This window comes from Macaca mulatta, chromosome 12 (assembly GCF_049350105.2).
Source record: "Macaca mulatta isolate MMU2019108-1 chromosome 12, T2T-MMU8v2.0, whole genome shotgun sequence".
Taxonomy (NCBI): Eukaryota; Metazoa; Chordata; class Mammalia; order Primates; family Cercopithecidae; genus Macaca; species Macaca mulatta.
In genome coordinates this window covers 146,001,901-146,025,418 of record NC_133417.1, presented here as the reverse complement: position 1 = coordinate 146,025,418, position 23,518 = coordinate 146,001,901, and the positions used below count along the sequence as shown (strand labels likewise).

At 60.3% G+C, this 23,518-nt stretch overlaps 1 protein-coding gene across 15 annotated transcripts in view; it reads left to right on the top strand.

Moving 5' to 3' along the window:
- Positions 1–23,518, top strand: part of KIF1A (kinesin family member 1A) — a 115,522-nt gene that overhangs the window by 74,137 nt on the left and 17,867 nt on the right. For 4 of the 15 annotated variants that reach the window (XM_077958097.1, XM_077958090.1, XM_077958093.1 and 1 more), the window contains 12 exons: positions 1,668–1,786; positions 4,934–5,019; positions 6,080–6,218; positions 6,343–6,517; positions 7,115–7,205; positions 8,572–8,690; positions 9,649–9,704; positions 11,261–11,369; positions 12,287–12,353; positions 12,510–12,594; positions 15,479–15,584; positions 17,906–17,932. In XM_077958097.1, the coding sequence (XP_077814223.1) occupies positions 1,668–1,786; positions 4,934–5,019; positions 6,080–6,218; positions 6,343–6,517; positions 7,115–7,205; positions 8,572–8,690; positions 9,649–9,704; positions 11,261–11,369; positions 12,287–12,353; positions 12,510–12,594; positions 15,479–15,584; positions 17,906–17,932 (1,179 nt within the window). The remainder of the gene's footprint in view (positions 1–1,667; positions 1,787–4,933; positions 5,020–6,079; positions 6,219–6,342; positions 6,518–7,114; positions 7,206–8,571; positions 8,691–9,648; positions 9,705–11,260; positions 11,370–12,286; positions 12,354–12,509; positions 12,595–15,478; positions 15,585–17,905; positions 17,933–23,518) is intronic. The other 11 variants (XM_028831340.2, XM_028831339.2, XM_077958092.1 and 8 more) reach the window with 3 other exon arrangements.

The window sequence follows — 23,518 nt, the reverse complement described above, 5'->3', positions numbered from 1 at the left end:
AGCCCTGTGGGTAACAGGTCCCTCCCTGATGGGCTCCGTGGGTGTGGAGCACTCGCTTCTTGGGGGGCATCTTCAGAGGGCGTGTTGTTTTGGGGAGAGGGCCCAAGAAGCCACCAGGGGCTTCCTTTACCCCAGGAGGGAGGACTGAGGAGACTTTCAGGCCCCTGGAGGGCAGCGAGACCCTTTTCCTACTACAAGCCTTGCCTGGGCCATTTTGCAGTGGGGGCAGTGGTCAGGTCTCAGTTTAGCAGAGCCACTCAGAAAGCAAGGGAGGTTCCATGGGGATGTGTAAAGTCAGAATGAACGAGACGGCCAAGGGGAAGGTCCTGACAGTTGCTGGGATGCTGGGGCCTCTGAGGAGGGTTGAGGCAGCCGATGAGATGGAGGGTGGGGCTTCTGCATTGGGAGCAGGAATACCCGGGGGATCCATGGACCCATGGGCCACAAGGCCGAGCTTGACTGTGATGGGGAGGCAGGGCCTGGACCCCCAGGGCCACGTGGGGCATGGATGCCCCTGCAAGGAGCTTGGGTGTCACCAAAGGCATGGGAGGATGTCTGACTGGTGCCTTGAGACCTTTCTGGCTGCTGTGGAGCCATGGCAGGGTGGCTGGTGGTGATGGAACAGTTGAGGGGGGCTTCTTGAAGACTTTTGAGGTGGAACTGATGGATTTGATGAGTAGGAGAGGCCACGGTGCTGCTGGTTTCGACTTGCTGCTGCAGGGAAGTCGGGGGGGGGTTAGGGGGTGGAGGGAGCAAGGTCAGGAGCCCACCTGAGAGAGGTATTGGACATTCACAGCCCGCTGAGTCTCACTCAACCCCTCATCAGTATCTGCTCTGGAATTGAGGGCCCCAGGCACGGCCCTTTCCCATGCCGGAGGTCACGGTGCTCAGAGCCACACCTGCCTAGAGCAGGAAGCAGGGTATCCTTCCCCATGGCTGGGTGGCATGGGTCTTCCAGGGTCCTCTCTGTCTTCCCAGCTGCCCACATATTGGTCAGCACAGGGAACACAGCAGCTGTCTGGCGACCGTAGTTGCTCGTGGTCTCTGCCTAGGCTGGTCCTGGGAAAGGAGGGGTCTTGGTGCTCTGGGTTGCACCATGGCCCTGGGGGTGTCCTCAGGGCTCCATTCAGCACTTCCCTGGGCCCTAGACTAGGGGTGCCTCATCTTGGCCAACTCACCTCGGAGCTCCCACCTGCTGAGTTTCTGTTCAGGCAAGGGGTTCTGTGGGGTCCGTGAGTGCCAGGGACCCCTGGGAAGTGGGCAGGAGGCAGAGCAATGCTGGCCATCAGTGCCAGTGTGAAAGGGTGGGCAGCACAGCGTGGTCTGGGTCCTGGTCTGGCCCCCGTCCTCCTTGAAGCAGGCTGAAACCGCCCTCCTCGGGTGCTCCCTTCTCAGGCAGCCAGGTCCGGGCCCAACTGGGCTGTGCCTCTGCTCGCCGCGGCTCATTCCTCGTCCTCCTCTCTGTCCCTTCACCTCCTGTCTCCTCCGAGTGCCCACCCTGCCTGTCCCCGCCCGCTCTTGCTGTCCTGGCCCTGGCTGTCCTGTCCGGCGGCTTCCCTCTGCTTTGCAGCTCCGTGTTGTGTCGTGAGCCAGGCCATGCTGCCACCGCTGCCGTCAGAACACGTGTGGAGGGGTGGCCCATGACCACAGCCTCTACTTCCCCCCAGGGCCTTCGTGTACCTGAGCAACCTGCTGTACCCCGTTCCCCTGGTGCACCGTGTGGCCATCGTCAGCGAGAAGGGCGAGGTGAAGGGCTTCCTCCGTGTGGCCGTCCAGGCCATCTCAGGTGCGTGTGGGTCAAAGGCCGTGTGTGGTGTTGGAGCCTCTGGGGCTGGCTCTCACCTTTGCAGGCAGAGGCAGGGACCTGAGAAGGGCCCTCTGGCCTCATGTAGTGGTCAGTGGGAAGCTGGCCTCAGCTGGCCCTCCACTCTCCCTGGGGTCAACCTGAAGCTGTTTTTCCACCCTGTCCTTAGCTGGCACCTGGGCCTGCTGCCCCCCAGTGCGCCCTGGAGGGGAAACCCCTGCTGCCCAGCTCTTGGCTCTGGCCTCCTGGACTCCCCGGGGTCAGCTGGGGGTGCCTTGGGGGCCGTGCAGGCTGAGCCCAGTGCCATCTGAGCCTGCTCTGGTTGGGGGTCCCCACCTTCCCATCAGGCAGCCCCAGATGGACCCAAGACCACCTGGATCCCTCCCCCAGCCTGCTGCAGAGCAGGTGCTCTCTGTCAACACATCCCACCTACCTGGCTGTCTCTGCAGCCCCAGGAAAGGCTTGCGAGGCGCCATCCCTGGCCCCTGGGCCCTGCTCAGGGCAGCCCTCCCTGGGGTGCTTCTGGTTCCCTGATGCACTCCCTGGTCTCTCAGGCACAGGCCTGTCTGCCTCCACACTGGGCCTGAAGATGCAGCCCCTCCCTTGGGGGAGGTGGAGACTGGCACTGCTCGGCCCAGGCCTGGCTGGCTCCTGATGGCGGGAGGCACCAGCGCAGCCCCAGAGTGCCTGTGAGCCTTGGTTTGCTCACATGTAAATGGAATCCGTTGTAATGCTCCACACCTGATAGGAATGTTGAAGGGTACTCGAGAACACAGATGTGAAAGAACTTGGCTGCCTGGGAAGCTACAGGGCAAGAGGTGGCTTGTGCCATGAGGGAAGGTCCCACTCCCTTCCCAGCCCACCCTGGGCTCCTCCACCGAGGTCTCCCCTCACCAGGGACCACTCTTTTTCCTCTCAAAGGCCTTGGCTGCCTGGGCATCCTGGGGAGGGAGTAGTACAGACAGACAGGCAGGCAGGCAGATGGATGCAGAGAGGACGTGCATCCATGGCTGCAGGGGGGCTCCTGGCTACCTGGTTGGGGCTGCTTAGAGGAGTGACTTGGAGCAGGCTGAGATGGCCATACCCCTCCCCAGATGGCAAGTCCCCCAACTATGAGATGGCTCATATTCTCCACCCTGAGATACCTCATATTCCCCGCAAGATGCAAGATGTCTGGTCCTCCCAGCCCTGCTATCCTGGCTGCCTTGGGCGATTGTAATCCCACCTTATTAATGAAGTTAATTTGACTCTGATGTCAAATTCTCCTTAGCCCATAATTTCTTTCTTTTCTTTTTCTTTCTTTCTTTCTTTTTTTTTTTCTTTGACGAAGTCTTGCTCTGTCACCAGGCTGGAGTGCAGTGGCTTGATCTCGGCTCAGTGTGCAACCTCTGCCTCCCAGTTCAAGCGATTCTCCTGCCTCAGCCTGTTGAGTAGAGTAGCTAGGACTACAGGAGCATACCACCACGCCCAGCTAATTTTTGTGTTTTTAGTAGAGATGGGATTTCACCCTGTTGGCCAGGCTGCTCTCGAACTCCTGACCTCAAGTGATCTGCCCATCTTGGCCTCCCAAAGGGCTGGAATTTCAGGCATGAGCCACCACGCCCGGCCAGCCACCGTGTCCAGCCTAGCCCATGATTTTTAAATGTTGTTTACAGCACCTCCCACTGGCCATGTCTTTGCTTGCCATCCAGTCACTGTGATACCACCATGCTGAGAAGCTGGGGGCCCAGCTGGGGAGTAAGGGTGAGCACCAGGGAAGGGCCCCAGCCCTGCTGCTGCAAGGTGCGGTGTTTACCGGAGCTGCAACGCTCAGGAAAGCTGGGAACACCTATTACCTCCCTCTCCCCTCCAGGAGGGGCCACCCCCACCTCACCAGGTCCTCCCGATCCTGCCTTGTGCCAGCAGCTCCCACCAAGTGGTCAGGATGGCTGAGCAGAGCCATGCTGACCACTTCCTCCCACTGGCCCCCACCCTGACAGCCACCCCCTGAGAGTGGGGCTGCACCAGAGGCTGTGGGGCCGGTCCATGTCCTTGTGAGGGCAACTGCCGTCCTGGTCTGCCCTGGTCAGAGGGGGCCTCTGGGGTCCACGTGGAGGTTGCCCATTTCCCAGGCCCCGGGTTCAATCTCAGTGCAAAGCTCTACCTCTGTCCTGCACCCTATGGGATTGAGAGGTACCCCCTCCTCTCAGATGAGGATCACCAGTTAGGAAGGTGCACGGCAGCTCTGAGCCCAGGTCTGCGTGCCCAGGTCCACAGCCCCTGCTCTCCCAGGTCATATACTGGGAAACCAGTCTGGGACAGTGCCTGGGAAGTGCTCCTATCCTGGGCTGGGTCACCAGGCCTCCTGCCGGCCATCCTACAACTGGATCATTTTATGTTGGGTGACACCTAATTGTTTCCCTGTCTGATGACTGTGGTGGTGGAGAAGGGAACTTAGAAAAGGCCCCAGCCCTTGCATTGGTGGTCTCAGAAGTCTCACCAGCCCTACCTGTGACCTGGGCAAGGTCGGTTTGCTATTCCCTCAGCACCGACTCCTCCATGAGCAGGCGCTGGCTGTCGCAGACCATGGCAGGATAGAGCCCAGGGCTTCGGGCAGCGGGTCCACTGAGAGCTCTGAAGGCTGGGGAGTGTGGGCGGATGCACCGGCAGGCCTGGGGAGTTGCGTGAAGGGGCGGTTGGTGGCCCTCGAATGTCTAGACAGGTGATAGGTGGTAGCTTCACCCACATGGTGGCAGAGGCACGTCGTGATTCTGGAGGTGGAACCAGCGGGGCTGGCGGGGTGGTCTCTGCGCATGGGGATGGGGAGGGGCCACCCGGGTTCTGCTTGAGCGCCTGGGAATTCGGGCAAGATTTGGTTTTGAAAATAGAGACTTTGTGACCCCTATCAAAGTGGTCTGTGATGAGGCCATGGCTGCTTTGGGACTCCTGGGCAGTACAGGCGGGTGGTCAGTGTGCCGGGACATGCCCTGGTTGTCACTGAGCCACGGGTGGCAGCTTCGGTCAGGGGCCTGCTGCCCGCTCTTGCTCCTGTGCCCTCACTTTGACTGCGGGGTGGCCCAGCCTTGCTCTGCCCACACCCACCTCAGGGGACAAGCTGGGCTCCAACCATTTGCTCCATTTCTCCTGCAGCCGATGAAGAGGCCCCCGATTATGGCTCTGGCGTCCGCCAGTCGGGAACTGCTAAAATCTCCTTTGACGACCAGCATTTTGAAAAGGTACCAAGCTCCCTCCCAAGTCCCAGACCTGGAGGTGCCTGGCGCTCACTGGAGTCCTGTGCACTCTGCTCCTCTAACGCCCCTGTCTCATCCCACGGGCCTTAAGTCCTCTTGGGGTTCTTCCCTCTGGTCCAGAGCACGGAGCCTGCCCTGTCTCTAAGCACACCACGCCCCTTTTCCGGGTTCGCCCTGACCCCTGGATCCGCCCATCTCCCACCAAGACCGCTCCAGGGTCCAAGCCGGGTGCAGAGCGGGTAGACAACACTAGCCTCCAGAACAGACACTGAGGTGCAGCCATCCCCACCCTGTCTCCCTTCTCTGGAGCAGTTCTCCTCTGGGTCCCCAAAGGACAGCGCATCCCACTGCCCCCTTCGCCTGCTCCCTGCCTGCCACCCAGTGAGAATGAGGGGCCCCCTGAGGCTGCCTACCTGCGGTCCTCATGTGAAGGGCCAGCGCTGTGTCCAGTGGCACCTGGACCACTCGGTCTCCTCTTCCGCTCTTGAGAGAGAGAGAGAGGTGGAGGAAGGTCCCCAAAGTGCACCCCAGGCCATGCTCAGGTGGCTCCTGCCCCCAGATTCTTAGACTCGCTTCTCACCCGTGCCCACCTGGCCATGCCGTCACCCGGAACCTGGGTGACCTACTCCCTGAGCGAGGTGGTCTGTCTGCCCAACCCCTTTTCTCTTAGAGGGGCTGTCGGTGTTGGGGGTGCCCAAGAAGGGGAGGGGAGAGAGCTAACCTGCTGGGCAAGGGGCCCTGGCAGGCGGGGGTCCGGCTGAACTGAAGACCAGAGAGGCGGGTGGTAAGTTGTTTCCAGGACAGCTCAGACTTCACATAGTCGTAGGCTATAGAATCCAAAGACACACATCCACAGCAGGGGAAACTGAGGCCTGGGGAGGTGGGTGACCCCCACAAGGCAGGGGCAGGTCTGGTGCATGGGTTCATGGAGGCCCCAGCCCAGGCTCTGGGTGGCACAGCCCTCCGGTGGGCCTGTGACAGGGTCTGCGGTGCCCCTCCCCAGCCAGCTTCTGGCTCTCTTTGACCCTGGTCCCCCTCTGATCAGTTCCAGTCTGAGTCTTGCCCCGTGGTGGGGATGTCCCGCTCGGGAACCTCCCAGGAAGAGCTTCGCATCGTGGAGGGCCAGGGCCAGGGCGCAGACGTGGGGCCCTCAGCCGACGAAGTCAACAACAACACCTGTTCAGGTGGGTTCCCCAGCCCAGCTGCCCAGGGCGTGGGGCATGCTGAGACCTGGTTCCTGAGCCCGGCCCAGGCCTGTGGCTGGAAGACAATATGGTCTGGAGGTCCATGACTCTCCTTGACTCCCAGCAGCGGTGCCCCCAGAAGGCCTCCTCCTAGACAGCTCTGAGAAAGCCGCCCTGGACGGGCCACTGGACACTGCCCTGGACCACCTCCGCCTGGGCAGTACCTTCACCTTCCGTGTGACAGTCCTGCAGGCGTCCAGCATCTCTGCCGAATACGCTGACATATTCTGCCAGTTCAAGTGAGCCCCTGCTGCCTTTGTGTCCCCGCCCTGCCTGGGCACCGAGCAGGGTGCAGGCCATGTTGGTGCCATGTCGGCCCAGCCCCGGCGCCCTGAATGCCCCTGAGCCCCTGCTGCCTGTGTCCCCGCCCCTGCCTGGGCACCGAGCAGGGTGCAGGCCATGTTGGTGCCATGTCGGCCCAGCCCCGGCACCCTGAATGCCCCTGAGCCCCTGCTGCCTTTGTGTCCCCGCCCCTGCCTGGGCACCGAGCAGGGTGCAGGCCATGTTGGTGCCATGTCGGCCCAGCCCCGGCGCCCTGAATGCCCCTGAGCCCCTGCTGCCTGTGTCCCCGCCCCTGCCTGGGCACCGAGCAGGGTGCAGGCCATGTTGGTGCCATGTCGGCCCAGCCCCGGCACCCTGAATGCCCCTGAGCCCCTGCTGCCTTTGTGTCCCCGCCCCTGCCTGGGCACCGAGCAGGGTGCAGGCCATGTTGGTGCCATGTCGGCCCAGCCCCGGCACCCTGAATGCCCCAGCGCCCTCATGTGAAGTGATTCCACCTGGTAAGGTCTTGTCCCAAGTCCCACACCCCATACCAAAGCACCTCTTCTGCTTTGCAGCTTCATCCACCGCCACGATGAGGCCTTCTCCACGGAGCCCCTGAAGAACACAGGCAGAGGCCCCCCACTCGGCTTCTACCATGTCCAGAACGTACGTCCCTGGGTGCTTCTCCCCATCCCTGCCACCGACCAACCCTCCCAGGGCCTCTCTGAGCATGGCTCATTCTCCCTCTTCTGAACACCAGTTGTGGGCCAGGGCTGCCCTGAGCACCAGGAACTCCAGTGCCCGGCAGGGTGTAGGAGTGATTTCTGGGCAGTGGGAGACCCTTGATGGGTTTACAACTGGGAGATGGGGGCTGCTCAGAGCCCCTGAGAGCTGCCCATGGTGAGCATAGAGCCGATGGGGAGCCGGATGCAGGTGCAGTGGGGCCTGGGGTTTGTACTGAGGGCTGCGGGTGCTCAGTGAGGGCAGCCCTGGCTTGAGTGTTGGGAATGGGAAGGAGGCAGGGTCACAGGGGCTGCAGGGTGCCGGCAATGTCCTGAGAGGTCTGGAAAACTCCAGGCAGGAGGGTGATGGCAGCTGGGCTGCTAGGGTCATGGAGAGGAGGGGCCTTTAGGGCAGAGCAGCTCCTCCTGGAGGCGGGAGAACTGGGCTTCTGGGGCAGCAAGGGAAAGAGGTGCCTAACAGTGATAAGGAAAGCTACCAGGGAGCCAGGCTTTGAGTGCCAGGCCGCGGGTGTAGATTTGGGAGGGCTGATAACCTGGAGACTCGGTGGGTTAGTTGCCTGGGACTTCTGTCACAAAGCACCATAGACGGGGGCATCTCAAACAACAGAAATGTGGCCTCCCACGGCTCTGGAGGCTGGAAGCTCAGGATGAGGGTGTGGGCAGGGTCGCCTCCTTCTTAGGCCTCTATCCTTGGCTTATAGAACAGCTGCCTCTTCCTTGTATCTGTCCGCGTGGCCCTCCCCCTCTGCGTGGGTCTGGGTCCAAACTTTCCCTTTTCATAGGGACAGCAGCCATGCTGGATTGGGACCCACTGTGATGACCTCTCTTTAGCTCCATTATCTCTGTAAAGGCCCTATCTCAGGACACACTCTCATTCTGAAGTCCTGGGGTTAGGACTTCAACATATGAATTTGGTGAGGGGGACACGGTCCAACCCGTAACTCTTGCTGAGTGGGGCAGGGCCTAAGAAGGGGCGCTCTGCAGAGACCAGCACTGCCCTCTGTCACCTTTCCCAGCTCTGTGTTCTGAAAGGGCAGCTGACCACGTGGCCCCCGTTCATCCTGGGGAGAGAGGCCGAGAGACACACTCCAGAGTCCGTCTGGGGCATGTGGTGGGAGGAGGGGCTGGGCTGAAGGGCCTAGAGGAGGCTGCTGCCCCTGGGTAGAGGTGGGCCCAGCTAGGGGTCCCAGATCTGGGCCTGAAGCACTTAGCTCACTGATGTGACTCTCCTTCCCCCTTGAATGTGGCCTGGCCGTGCCCTCCTGTCCTCCCACCTGCCTGCCCACCAGATCGCAGTGGAGGTGACCAAGTCCTTCATTGAGTACATCAAGAGCCAGCCCATTGTGTTCGAGGTTTTCGGCCACTACCAGCAGCACCCGTTCCCGCCCCTCTGCAAGGACGTGCTCAGGTCAGTGCCCTGGATCGGGGGTTCGGGGTTGCAGTCCTCAAAGCCCCTGCCCAGATCTTTTCATCCAGCTGTCTTGAAGCTGCAGAGCCTATGCACCCCCTGAAACCCACCTCCCCTGCCAATCCAGGAGGCCTTTTGCCCAGGGCTGGCAGGACTCAGAGAGCGATTAAGAGCTCTGGGCCTTCCCACAGCTTCTCTCCTTCAGGACTGCAGAGCGTTCCTTGTGAGCATTGCTTGACCTCCTGCTGGCCTGGGCAGTGTGCAGGGGCTGCCAGCTGTAGGATGCTGGGGTGGCCCCGGGGAGACCACTTCTGCTGCTGACCAAGGACCCCAGGAAAGGGGCCCAGCTGTGCCACACCCTGAGGAAGCCCGGCCTAGCTCCCTCAGTCCATGCAGCCTCCTGAGACCTGGAAAATGGGGGCTCAGAGAGACTCGTGGGGCTGGGACGTGAAGTCAGGACTTCCACTCAGGCCATCTCACCCAAACCCTTGAAGGTGGATAGGAGTGTCTACCCTGGGCCAAGCCGGCGCCTCCTGGGCACCTCGAGTGCAGAGAGAACAGCAGAGGCCTTGGGTGGGCCCTTGTCTTCCCACCTCCAACTCCCCTCAGCTGTCAGGCAGGACTGGGAGCTCAGGGGCCCTCCAGGGTGTCAGGGAAAGAGAAGGGCAATGAAGGGTTTGTTTTGGGGCTGCTTGTCTGTCCTTGGGAGTGCCTGAGGGACTCTGGACTGGAAGCCAGAGCTTGAACCTTGCCCTGGTTTCCTGTGGCCTCTGGGGTGGAATCTGGGGTCCCAAAGGTCCCTCCTCTTCCTCCCACCCAAGCTGGTGGACAGTCTTGGAGAAGAGAGGGCGGGAGGGGGCAGGGATGGGCACCTGGGGCCAGTAGCCCTCTGTCTCCTTCTGACCCCTCCCACCCAGGGTCCCACAAACACCTCACACTGGTGTTTCTTTCTCCACAGCCCCCTGAGGCCCTCGCGCCGCCACTTCCCTCGGGTCATGCCACTGTCCAAGCCAGGTAGGAAGGGTCTCTGGAGCCATCTCAGGGCAATGGGCTCCCCTCACTGTGGGTGCTGTAGTGGGCTGGGCCCCCGCAGTGGATGCTGTCCTCTGTGACGGGGCTGTGCCCTCCCAGGCACTCTGGGGCCACCCTGAGCCTGTCAGGCCTCATGGGGTCCCCATGGAGCAAGGGTCTGCCCTGTGCCCAGAGAGTAGCCTGGAGCTGGTGGCAGAGGTGTGGGGAGCCGAGGAAGGAAGACAGCAAGGGGGCTGGGGGCTTTGACGGGACTTCAGGCATCTCAGCAGAACACAGAAAGGTAGAGATTTGGGGGTGAAGGGCAGTCTAGGAAGCTCCTTCATGGGGGTCGAAGGCTGGAGGTGGGAGTGAGAGCGTGGGGTCAGTCAGGGAGGAGTATTTGTCAGAGCTTTTGCCCGGAGCCTGGAGCCTCTGCCTGTGGGAACAGGTGGGTCGTGGAATAGCACTTGAGATTCATTGGCTTTTAGTTAAAAGAGTGGAGTTTATTCCCTGCAAGACCAAAACCCGAGGACATGGTTGGGGGAGAGCTAAAGGCAGCCAGACTGAGGCCCGGCAGGTGTGGCTGAGTCCCTCACAGCCCAGAACCCTTCTGAAGGAGGGAGTGTGGTCCCAGGCACCAGCGCCCCAGAGGGTAGGGGCCTGTGTGAGAAGCTGCCTCTGCAGCTGGTGGGTGGAGGCACTGGGTCTGCACACGTGGTGACTAGGTGTCAGCCTCTTGTGCCTGCCTTGCAAGGACCCTGTCCTTTGAACCCCTGTAAGATGAAGGTTTGCAGGCTGAGGACACTGTGGGAGGACACCCTCCAGCTGCTGCAGAGCCAGTCCCTGGTCTGTACAGGTTTTGTGGCCCGCAGTATGGGTTCCCTGAGATTCAGTCTTCCCCACAGCCTGCAAGAAAGACCTGTAGATCCATATTTGTAGGGAAGGTGGAGGAGGCTCAGATGGGACTTGCTAGAGGAGGACCTGTGTAATGTGTCTCAGAGAAGGGAGTGGTGGACAGAGGTGGGTGAAGGATGTGAGGACAGAGGCTGTTTGTCAGGAGCTGGACACGAGTGGAGGGCCAGTGGGAGCTGAGGGACAGGGCCTCTTGGGCCAGGCCTGGGTGCTGGTGAGATGTGCTTGGACTGGTGCAGTAGGCTGTAGCCAAGGTGTGGTGTAGGCGATGGGCCTGGCAGCATGGCAGAGGGGCCCCGTGAGGGTTGTGGGGCTTTTGAACAAGTGTATCTGTGGCTGCCCTGTTGGTTCTTGGGGTCTTGACCACTGTTCTCCTCATGAGCTGTGCCCAGTGTGCATGGCCACGTAGCTTTCCTAGCCGGGGCACAGAGAACGTGAGCGTCCGTGTGACGTGCTGAGGCCAGAGTGCCCAGGACCCCGTGTATCTTGGGAATGGCTGGGGTTGGCTGGTTGTTTCCCTTGAGGAGGGGGAGGTGCCCTCACTGCCTCTGAACCCCCTTGGCCCTGGCACCTCCTCCTTGAGTGTGCCCTTAGCACGTGATGGGTCAGGTCTCCCATCCATGCATGCCGCCTTCCTGTCCCTACAGTACCCGCCACCAAGCTCAGCACACTGACGCGGCCCTGTCCGGGGCCCTGCCACTGCAAGTACGACCTGCTGGTCTACTTCGAGATCTGTGAGCTGGAGGCCAATGGCGAGTGAGTGCTGGTGCTGGGACCCCCAGGGTGTGAGTGTGGGGGGGATGGGGCGGAGAGGGACGAGGACCTGAGCTGCCTGAGGGATGCCAGCATCCAGTCATCCTTCCAGCAGGTGTTCACTGCAGACCTCTTGTGGGCCCAGCCTCATCTTGGTCCTGGGGAGTAAAAGCAGACAAAGCTCCCCGCTGTCCTGGAGGAACTGGCATGGGGGGCAGGGAGGTGCTGGACAGATAAGCACCTGAATTGGTGGCCCCATGGTCCTGAGCACTAGGACAGCAAACCAGGACATGGGTCGGGGACGGGGCGGCAGAAGACACTTACAAAGTGATCAAGGGAATTTTGAGCAAAGACCTGAAGGAGGTGGGAGGGGAGCCCTGAGGCCCTGGGGAGGCAGGTTCCCGGGCCCCAGTGCTGAGGCCAGTGGGGATCTGCCTGGTGCCCTGGGGGCAGCTGGGAGCTGGGCTGTAGCTGGCAGCTCAGGGTGGGGCCTGGTGGAGACTCAGGTCCTTGCTCAGAGTGGGACAGGAGCCTTAGAGGTTGGAGCAGATGAGCCCATCTGCTAGGATTTCCTCTGGATCCTCTGGTCTTGGGTTGCGGATCTGCAGGGCACCAGGGAAAGCAGAGGACGCTTGGGAACTTACAAAGATCCAGCCCAGAGGGACCAGGCCGTGCCATACTGTGTCTCCCTGTTGGACACCCTGCCAGTCCAGTGGGCAGGGCTGGGAGGCAATAGCCAAGGAGGCCTGGTGGGTTTCTGTGCTCAGCTGACCCTGGTCTCCATGGATCAGGCCGCCTGATCTTCACCAGAGGGAGCTGCTGATTTTTCCCTGTTTTTGCTCCCATTCACTGTGTCTTGTGCTGCAGGGAGGGCAGAGAGGAGGGGCCGGCCGCTCCTCACATGTGTCTCTCTCTTCCAGTTACATCCCAGCCGTGGTGGACCACCGTGGGGGCATGCCATGCATGGGGACCTTCCTCCTCCACCAGGTGTGAGCCCCTCCCAGCCCTACCCTGCCTGTGTCCCCTCCCCAACCTCCACCAGGTGTGAACCTCTCCCTGCCCCTACCCTGCCTGTGTCCCCCTCCCTGACCCCAAGTGGCCCCCTGAGCCGTCTGATCATATCCTCTCACCTGGCACCGGCAGGGCATCCAGCGACGGATAACAGTGACACTGCTGCACGAGACAGGCAGCCATATCCGCTGGAAGGAAGTGCGCGAGCTGGTCGTGGGTGAGCACAGTGTTGGGGCTGCCTTGGGGGGTGGGGCCGAGCTGGTGGGAAGAGTACAGACCCTGAGCTGGATGCCCGGGTTCTAATCACACCTCTGCGTCTGTTGCTGCGTGACCCTGGCCAAGTCACATAACCTCTCTGTGGGTCACCTCCTCGCCTGAAAAAGAGAGCCTTGGACCTGGGTGGTGATCTGCAAATTTCTATTTAATCAGTGTATTGGACTTCTGGGGCTGCCGTGACAACATGCCACAAACCAGGTAGCTTCAGACAGCAGACATTTATCATCTCACACTTCTGGAGGCCCGAAGTCCAAAATCAAGGTTCCGGCAAGAGACACTCTCTCTGAAACCTGCTGGGGAAAATCCTTCCCTGCCTCTTCCAGCTCCTGGTGGTGGCCAGCATCTTGGGTGACCCTGGCCTGCAGACGCATCACTGCATTTTCACAGGCTTCTGCTGTCCTGTGTCTTGCTGTAGCCCTTTCTCCTAAGGACATCTGGCGGGTCGGATTAGAGGCCCATCCTGCTCCAGGGTTGACCGTATCTTTACTCAGCTTGATCACCTCTGCAAAGCCCTACTTCCAAATAAGGTCCCATTTGGACGTCCTGGAGGGCAGGACTTCCACGTATATTTTTCGGGGTCACAATTCTGCCCATAACCATCACCAAAGATCTTGGACACTCTTTCTTCCATGACCTCATGTTTTGAACTCGGGTCCACCAAATGTTTCCTTTGCTAAGGTGGAAAGAATTTGTCTTCTCAGTTTTCATTCAAGGAGGCAGACAGTCATCCATTCAGTGTGTCACTAGCATGAGGCCAGCCCAGCCCTGCCTTGCCCGACATTGCCATGGCCGGGCTCAGTGACCGCTCAAGGTGACTTCCCTGGGGCTGGACTCGTCACCCTGTGTCCCAGTGCAGGACTGTAAACAGGAAGTTCCAGGCACACCAGGATACATGCTTATGTTTTACAAGTTTTGTGTCTAATTTCACATGAATCAGAAAGTCATGGAACAAGCACCCGAACCCTCCTTTCAGAGGTTGTTTAGGGCAAGCCTAAAAGAGTGAATTGATTTACAGGCAGAATGTTAGCAAATACACAGCTTATGGACCCGGCCACATGGTAGGTGAGGAACGATCCCTGGGGCACCACTGCCCCATATTCTGAGTCCTGGTCTCACTTCCCTCAAGGCAGACAGGAGAGAAGGAAGCGGGGAAGCTGGATCTGCATGGTTGAAAGGACGCATCCCCTGGGCCTCAGCCCGTTGCCCCTCAGACCCTGCCTGCTCAGATCCCACATTCTTTTCCCCACCTCCTTTCTAAAAATGCCAACAGGAGTGTCTGTTTATGTGGGGTGGGGGGAATCAGGGATGCTATTTAAGGGGATATGGGGAGATATGGTATGGACCCCAGTGCCCCCCTTCAGGCTAAGGGGTTTGGGCTCAGCCTCTCTGGGCTTCATAACTGAGCAGCCCTGTGATTGGACTCAGGGCAAAGAGCAGCCAAGTCACTTTCTGGGGAGTACCTAGCCTCTCTCCTGCTCCTCACCTGGGACCTGATCTCACTGTTCACAGCCTTCTCCGAGCTCAGCATCCCTCCCAAGAGGGCCATGGGACTTTCCAGCCCTGTGAGTTGGACAAGACTGTGGGCACAGGGTCAGTGAAAGGGATGAAAGTCAAGGAGAGACCCCAGGTGTCCATGAGCAGTGAGTGGGTGCACCCTTGGAGGCAGGGGAGGGAGTCGAGGTGCGGACAACAGAGGCTCAGGACCCCAGCCCAACCCCTGGCACTCTGCCCAGACCAGCGGGCTCATGGGTGTCAGTTTTGTGGGCCAGGTACTTGGTCAGACTCAGAGCAGGCTGAACACCGCTCAAGTGCAGGCCCCGAGGGCTGGGAGTGGCTGCACTGCCCTCCCCGAGGGCTGGGAGTGGCTCTGCCCAGGCAGCAGTCCCTGCAGCTGAGCTGCTTCTCTGCCATGGGTGCTGCCCCGCATGGACCCAGAGGGCCCTGGCATAGGGAAGGGCACTTTGCTGGGATCCACCTGCCTCCTCCCAGGACCAAGGTGCTGCAAGGTCATGGGTCGGAGTTCCAGCAATGGGCTGAGGCAGGCCCAGTGTGCACCTGTCAACACAAAATCCTAGCATGTCCTGGGTTTTGTCTTGTCCATGCGTGGTGGAGGAGAGGGAAGCCTGTCGTTCCTTCCTGATGCAACAAAGAAAATGTGCACATGTTTGTTTACTCCTTTGAATGAGCAGAACTGTCACTGTCTGGCCAAGAAATTACTAGGTGAAGCCACTAGGCAGTTTTCCTGCCTGATAACAGCTCTGGTGTCTTTCACAGAGACAGACAGACACCCCAGTGCATACATCTTAGCGGGCTCTCCTGGAAATGCCCCTTGTAAGAAGAGGTTATATGGCACAGATAGTGTCCTCTCCTCTCCCCTCCCATCCCTCCCCTCCTCTGCTCTCCTTTCCCTGCCTCCCTCCTTCCCTCCCTCCCTCCCTTTCCTTGTTATTATCATTATTTTTAGGTGTAAGAAGAAGCAGGAACATTCCTCCTCTGTGTCTTGCTTAGCCTTCCTTTTCCAGCAGTCGGGAAGGCCTATGGTTTCCAGGCTAAGCACCTGCATTTGTCAGTGTGTGTACGGGGGTGTTCACTGTGGCCGAGAGACAGACAAGAAAGACCGTGGAGCAGTAACTGCACATGGCCCCTGGGTCGCCGAGGACCCTGCAGGGCCTCCCTGTTCCCCCTGGCACTGCCTCTGACCAATGCTTTAGTGACCACGTGAGGAGCTGGCTTGCTGACAGCACCCTCACCTGAGGCAGCCAGCAGGGCCCAGGGTCCCACCTGCCCCCTGGGAAGTGACCCGTGCCCCGTTGCCTTTTCTGCAGGCCGCATCCGAAACACTCCAGAGACTGACGAGTCCCTGATCGACCCCAACATCTTGTCTCTCAATATCCTCTCTTCCGGATACATTCACCCAGCCCAAGATGACCGGTGAGTCGGAGACTCCCTGGAGACAGGGCCCAGGGCATGTTCCCAGCCTGCGAGGCCCTTGGCCAACCCGGCACAGGGTCCAGCCACACAGCGTGACCCGCTCAACGCTCTCCTGTCCCTCCCTCCTGGCACCTGCAGGAGCTGCGCGGTGAGGGGCTGGTGGCCTCTGCGCCCCCGACTCCTCGTTTGTGCACCCCGTCGCTGGTTCAGGCATCATCCCCATGCCCGTTTGTTCATCACGAAGCAGAGGGGCCAGCTCAGGGGCTGGAGGATGAGCTGAGTGCTGTCCTCGGGAGTTTCGTTGTTGGGTGGTGTGGGGACAAGTGGCTGTATATCCAAGGACCGTGCTGCTGTGGGCAAGTCAGTGGCCTCTGGCAGGCGTCCTGGGGCTAGGGGTCGAGCAGCTGGGGTGGAGCACCCACAGGCACTGCTTGGCACAGGCCCCTCACCACCAGGCTGCTCCTTTCTACACTCCCTTGCATGGCCAAGACCCCACAATCTGGGCAGTCCCAGTCCGACCTCATTTGGGCTGGGGGTTCAGCGCTCTGGGATGTCTGTGGCAGCTCTATCGGGGTCTGCTGGGGTTAGGGGATGGGAGAAGGAGGCAGCCCCTGCGGTTGGCCTGGGCAGGTGGCTCAGCACTACCAGGCACAGCCCTGGTGGGTGGGGATGTCCCTCGGGCTCCACTGCATCCCAGATGCTGCCTTCCAGGGGCTTGGGGAAAGTGGGGCGGGAGCTCCAGTGTCCAGTCCCGGCTGATCCCTGGGGGCTCGACCTGACTCATGATGCACAAACCCAGAGGGGACCCTCAGAGCTGGAGCCGCGGGTGTCTCCATGGCTGTGTTTGTAGGAAAACATCTTTGAGGGCCTCCCTGCAAGGAGAGTCAAGGTCATAAGGAAAGGAGGGTGCTGGGGGGCATCGTCTCCTATTCTTCTGACTTGGGTCCAGACAGAGCTTGGTTTCATCAGAAACACCCAGAAAGTGAGCTATTGGGGCTTAGCACTGCAGTAAGGAGGGTACTGCAGGGGCAGCCAGGGCAGGGGGCAGCTGGATAGTCAGGGTGGGCATAGCACTGAATAGTAGGGGGTGGGGGTTGGACAGAGACCTGGGCAGGGCGGATGCAGCTCTGGTCCCAGCTCTGCCTGTGGCCTTCCAGAGGGAACTTGCCCTGCACTCATGTCCACAGGAGGGTGGAGAATTCGGGGGTGTTCTATGTGGAGGTGGTGCCATGATGGGGGGAACACGTCTGGGACAGGGGCAGGTGAGACAGACCAGGTGGGATGGGTCGGGGCTTGGGGGCTTCCTCGTGCCTTGCTTCTCCTGCCACCATGAGAACGCTCCCTGGTGAGGCGTGGAGAAGGCCTGGAGCCCCCAGCACGGGCACTGCCTGCAGGGTGTGGGCTGCTGTCCCTGGGCTGTGGGGGACCAGGAACTGGAGTCGGGGGTGGGGCCCAGAAGGGCAGGTCTGCTATGTGAGATGTGCTTTGGATCCTGGGAGATGACCTCATTACCTGATTTTCCTGACCTCTGACCCTCCCTCAGCCCAGGCAGCTCCTGGGGTGGGGTGGGCAGGGCCTCCAGCCCCCCAACCCCACCTGCTATCTCCCTGCACAGAGGGCTGAGTTTCTGAGGTCTTCCTCAGATCAGCTGCCATGGGTGACATAGGAGGGAGCAGCTCATGGCTGGACCTCAGGCCCCTGTTCCTGGAGGCCCGAGAACCTGTCACTGAAGGGGCTTTGGCCACACGCCCGGAGGGCTGTGAGACATGGGGCCGGTCCCACGGTGCCTCTGGGGTTGATGCAGTCCTGTGCTGGGGTCGTGGCCCTGGGTCTGAGAAAGGAGGAAGGCGCGTTGCGTGGGCGTGGCCTCCCCGAAACGGCTTTGGCCCTCGCTTGGCTCCTGCCCATGCTGGCAGCTCCCTCCCCCAGCCCTGCCCTAGAGCAGTCTCGGGGACTGTCCTCTGCTGGCACCCCCAGGCAGGCACCATCCTGTGGCTTGGCTGACCAGGCCAGTGGGCCTTCCTGTGCCATGGACGGTGCTGGCGTCCTCAGCCCCGTGCGGGGCCGGGCTGCTCCAAGGCCTCTCTCTGCGATGTGCGGAGGCTCAGGAGCCCCGGCTTCTGGCTCTGGCCTGGGGCCTCGGCCGCCCATGCGCTTTGCCATGGCCTTGCCTCCCACCTGCTCCCAGGCCCTGTGCTTTGCAGCCTCCCCGGCTCAGAGTGGGCCTGTGGCCACAGGCTGCTTCCCTCTGCCTGTCCCCTGCCCTGCTCCCGCTGCGCTGCCCGGCCCTCACTAACCATGTGATTGTTTGTGTTTTGCAGGCAGTTTCTTGATTCGGACATACCTAGGTATCATCTGTGTCCCTTGGTTTCATTTCAGCCTCTTCTTTCCTCCCTGCTCCTCCCCTGACCGCCCCCCACACCCCTGGGAAGTTAACTTCCGGCTTTCTGGACTCCTCACACACGTGCTCACCTGTCCTCCTGTTCCTCCCGTCTTCTTTCTTTTTATTCTCTTGGAATCTTGGTTTGATTTATTTATTGCTTTCCCACCCCGTCCTCTTGGCTGAGTCCCTTCTTCCCCAACTCCTGATTCTGGCTGCTTTGTAGTTTCCTGCTCCCCAGTAGACACTGGCTGGCCTCCTGCTCCTCCTGCCCCAGCCTTGCCCGCCCCGCACCACACCTAGCCCTGTGGATGGGCGTGGCATCCCGCACGCTGCTGGCTGGCCCGCTGCCCTTGGCTGCACCACCCTGTGAGGACCAGCCCCACTCCCCTCTCCCTGCAAGGGGCCTTAGCAGGCAAAGCCGTGAGCACAGGGGATGGGGAAGGGCAGACAGGAGCCAGCCCAGGAGACCCTCACACTCCGGCACATTCCACAGCCTCTCGTGAGTCCCTCGCCTGGCCAGGCCAGGAGGAGGGACAGCGGCTCCAGCCACGCTCCTCTGGCTGTGGCCACCAAGCATCCTTTTGTGGAAGTGGCGGGTGGTGAATTCATTAAGAGACCAGAGAGTCCCAGACTCAGGTTGTCCAACAGATTCCCTTTTCCCCGGCTGCAGTGAGGCCCCCGCCCATGCCTCCTGGGGCAGGGAGTCGGCGAGACCCTGGGGATGGAGGGCCTCCAAGTCCCTAATCCAGACACTGGTGAGAACTCGAGTCTGTTCCAAATGGAAGATCAAGGCTGCCTGCTCCTGTGTCCCTGCATGACTGTGGCCAGCGTCACGGCAGTTATCCTGTGGGGTGGTGTCTGTGAAGTGAACTGAGTGAGCAGCAGAAGGCCTTTCAGACCCATGTTGGGCCTTTAAGCCCTGCAGTCGGGAGGTGTGAGGCTGCTCCTGGCACAGAGGCCCAGGGCAGTGGGGCTTGGCCAGCACTTTCTGAGGCCACATCCTTGTCAGTTCATGTTGCTATGGGTCAGGACAGATGATTGACAACTGTGACTAAGGGACCGTGGCCAGGAGAAGACTCTGCCCAGGAGTGGCAGGGCCAGAGTCCCCATTGGCATGGTCCCTTGAGCATGTGCACACACACCTCTTTCCATGAACAGATCTTTTCTGAAGGCTGCTGCACCAGCTCTCCCTGGGGACCTGGGTGCAGCAGAGACCCTGTCAAGCAACCCTGTGATGGTGGCTGCACTGAGGAGGGAGCACAGCCCTGCAGGGCCTGAGCAGGGCCTCCCTCTCCCTGCAGTGAGTCCGGCGGGCTTGCAGGAGGAGGAGACGGCGTCTGGCTAGCTGGTCCTGGAGTCAGCTGGCCTGCCTCTGGGAGTTTCCCTATGCTCAGAAAGATCTGGGTTTGGGGAGCCCATCAGCTTGGGCTCTAATTTAGGAGCTGTTTTCTGGGCACGGGGAGGTTTCCGGCCCGTCAGTGTGATCTCATGGCAGGGATTGTCTGTATTTTGTTCAAGTTTGAGCTGTGCAGTGTTTAGGTCCCACACCCTCTGCACATTTGAGGGGATGCTCAGGCTGGTCCCAGACACCCCCAGGTATAAATAAACGTTAGCACCGCCAGGAAGGCTCCTGTAACGCAGGCAAACGGTGGCACTGTGGGAGGAGAGGAACTTTCCCTCCCTCGCCAGCCCCTGGGCTTTGGGGGCCCATGTACCTGTACCCGAGTGAGGGGTTGGGCCCTCTTGTGGCTGTTCCCCCATTCCAGAATGAGCTTGCCGGCCCACACCCCATGGGCAGCAGGCTTGGGACTTGGCCTGCGTAGACCTCAAGCTCAGGGCGTGAAGAGGGGAGGAGAGGGTGGTGTCGGAGTCCTGAGAATCAGACTTGAGCGTCCTTCCTGGGGCCTTGTTCTGCCAGGCCTGGTCTGCCAGACCGTGATGGGCAGTGCTATGGACCAGCAGGTGGTGGGTGTGGTGCAGGATGTCTCATCCCAGACATCTGCAGTGGGCAGGGACCCTGGGGCTTACAGTGGAGGCATTTCCTGACTGTGTGGATGTGGATAAGCAGGGGCTCTGGTAGAGCCTTGTTTCCATCCCCAAGAGTGAGGATGGTGATAGCCCCTGTGCTGAGCCGTGGTGAGAGGAGAGAGAGAGGATGCTGGGGAAGCGCTTGGTGAGGGCCGGCACCTGTCACTTTCTGTGTGTGAGTCACACTGTTGGTGTCACCACTGCCTAGCTGGCTGTCACTGTGAAACTCCGTGGTTCCTGAGCAAACGTGTCTCTTATCCCAGTCATTACCATTGTGCTCAGGGGGCCGCACTGGGAAGCTGTGGGTGTCTCTCATACGCATGCGCACACGGAGTGCGGGGTGAAGACGGGGTGTATGTGACGTACTCCTTGTTTGTAGAGAGATTGGCTCCAACCTCCTACCCTGTATTCCTACATCTTACCCAGGGTCGTGTAGGCTGCCTGCCCCAGGGCCACAGGGGTTGACCTGCCTGAAGCAGGAGTCAACAGGGGCCTTCAAAGCCAGGGTGTCTCCCTGAGATGGTGACAAGGAGCCAGGGAGCAGCAGGACCCGTGGCCACCCTGGCCGCCCAGCAGCATGGGGCTCGTTTCTCCAGAGAAACGGTCCAGCTCTGATGTCCTGAGGCTTCTCCAGCCTTGTCGGGAAGGTCCAGTGGCAAGCTCAGTCTCCCCTCTGTCATTCCCTGCTGTGCCGTTGGTGGGGCTGCAACGTTCACCCACACAGTCATTCATCTTTCACGTGTGCCTCAGCCACTCATGTGAGCCCACATCCTGTGGGATTAAAGGCAAAATCAGGAAAAGTCTGTCCAGGCGGGTCAGAGCCTGGCCAGGAAGCTCATTCACCCTCTCATCCCTCCCTCATCCCCTCATCCCTCCCTCATTCCCCCTCATCTCCTCATCTCTTCCTCATCCCCTCGTCCCCTCATCCCTCCCTCATTCCCCCTCATCCCCTCATCTCTCCCTCATCCCCTCATCCCTCCCTCATCCCCTTATCCCTTCCTCATGCCCTCATCTCATCCCTTTCTCATAACCTCATCTCTCCCTCATCCATTCCTCATCCCTTACTCTTCCCCATCCCCTCATCCCTCCCTCATCCCTCCGTCATCCCTCCCTCATCCCTCCCTCATCCCCTCATCCCTCCCTCATTCCCCCTTATTCCCTCATCTCTCCCTCATTCCTCCCTCATCCCTTCATCCCTCCCTCATCCCCTCATCCCTCCCTCATCCCCTCATCCCTCCCTCATCCCCTCATCTCTCCCTCATTCCTCTCTCATCCCCTCATCCCTCCCTTATCCCCTCATCCTCCCTCATCCCTTCCTCATATCCTCATCTCTCCCTCATCCATTCCTCATCCCTTATTCTTCCCCATCCCCTTATCCCTCCCTCATCCCCTCTCATCCCCCATCCCTCCCTCATTCCCCCTTATCCCCTCATCTCTCCCTCATTCCTCCCTCATCCCCTCATCCCTCCCTCATCCCCCCTTATCCCCTCATCTCTCCCTCATCCCTCCCTCATCCCCTCATCCCTCCCTCATCCCCTCATCCCTCTCTCATCCCCTCATCCCTCCCTCATCCCCTCATCCCTCCCTCATCCCCTCATCCCTCCCTCATTCCCCCTTATCCCCTCATTTCTCCCTCATTCCTCCCTCATCCCATTTCTCCCTCATCCCTTCCTCATACTCTCATCTCCCCCTCATCCATTCCTCATTCCTTATTCTTCCCCATCCCCTTATCCCTCCCTTATTCCTGCTTATCCCCTCATCCCTCCCTCATTTTCCCTCATCCTCTCATCTCTCCCTCATCCATCCCTCATCGCCTCTCATCCCCTTATCCCTCCTTCATCCCCTCATCCCTCCCTCATCCCCTCATTTCACCCTCTCTTCCCTCACCCCCGATCTCCTCATCCCCTTATTAGCTCCTCCGCTCATTTCCTCATCTCCTCCCTCCCTCATTCCCTCATCCTTCCCTGATCTCTCCCTCCTCCCCTTACCCCCTCATCCCTGCATTCCCTAATTCCCTCACCATCTCCTCCCCTTACCCCCAATTCATGCCTCCCTTCATTACCTCCACCCCTTTTCCCTTCATGTTTTCCTCCCCTCACTCCCTCACCCCTTAATCCCCTCATTTCCTCATCCCCTCCTCCCCTCATTCTCTCCTTCCCTGACCCCCTCCTCCCTTCATCTTTCCTCTCCTCATGCTTCATCCCCTCCTCCCTTCATGCCTCATCCCCCCTCCCCTCATATCTCATCTCCTCCACCCCTTATTCTCTCTTCCCTTCATCCTCTCCTGCTCTCCTCCCTCCTCCCCTCCTCCCAAATCCCTCATCCCTCATGCCCTCCTTCCCTTCTTTCGTTATCCCTCATTCCCTCCTCTTCTCGTACCCTCTCCCTCATTCTCTCCTCCCTCCCTCCCCACTCCCTCCTCCCCTCCTCCCTTCATTCCCTTCTCCCCTCATCCCCTCCTCTCCTAATCTCCCCTCCTGCCCTCATCCCTCCTCCCTCCTCCCCTCCTCCTTTCCTCCCCTTAAGCCTCCTCCCCTCATCCGTCATCCCCTCATCCATCATTCCCTCCTCTCCTCCTCCCCTCCTTCCTCATATCCTCATCCCCTCCTCCCCTCCTTCCCTCATCCCTTACCCTCCAATCCCCATAGCTGGCACTAACCAAGCAGGCTGTGTCCTGGCCCTGTGGCACAGCAGTGATGGGCACTGCTGGTCCTTGTTCCGGAACCAGAGTCCAGTGATGGTGTCAGCCAGGGCAAGGGGACTGTGGGGATCTTCCCAGTGGGGAGGGCTCACCAGGAAAGAGTGAGCTTGCCTGAGCTGGGGGCACAAAAGCAGAGGTGGAGGGGAGAGTGGAAGAGGCCGAGCCCCTGACCTGGCACTGCCTCTGAGGCCAGATCTGGTCTAGGATTCTCCTTCTCTGAGGACAGCGACCTCCAGGGCCATGCCGTCCGGTGGAGGTGGTGGGGAGCAGTGACATGCTGGTTGTCTCCCAGCTGGCACGGCTTCAGGGGTGGCACACGGTTGGGGCGCCAGCTCTGGCTGTCAGTGGCTGCAGCCCAGTGCTGCTGGTGGAGCCCGGGCCAGAGCCGCATCCGATGATGCTCAGAGTCCATGCATTCCTCAACCTGTGGGGACAGGATGCAACTCTCTCCAGCTGCGCCCCCACCCCCTCCCTGCTTCTGTTGTGCCTGTGCCTGGCATCTGGCATGCCTGGCATGTGGCATGCCCACCATCCCAGCCCCTATGTCTAAGTCCTTGGTGGGCTTTGAAACCCAGCTGCAAGGGACCCTCCTCCAGGCAGGCTTCCTGACTCCACCCACTTCCTTCTGGCCTGCCTAGCTGTAAAATCTCTCTGTCTCTGTGTGGATCTACTGCAGATTTGCCCCCAGGCCAGGTTTCAAACTCTCAAGGGCACCATCAGGCTTCCCAGTTGTACATTTCCCCACAGGACAGAGCCCAGGGGCAGGGCTCAGTCAGGCGAGGAGGGAGCCTGCAACTGCCCTCAGGGGGCTGGGAGAGTGGG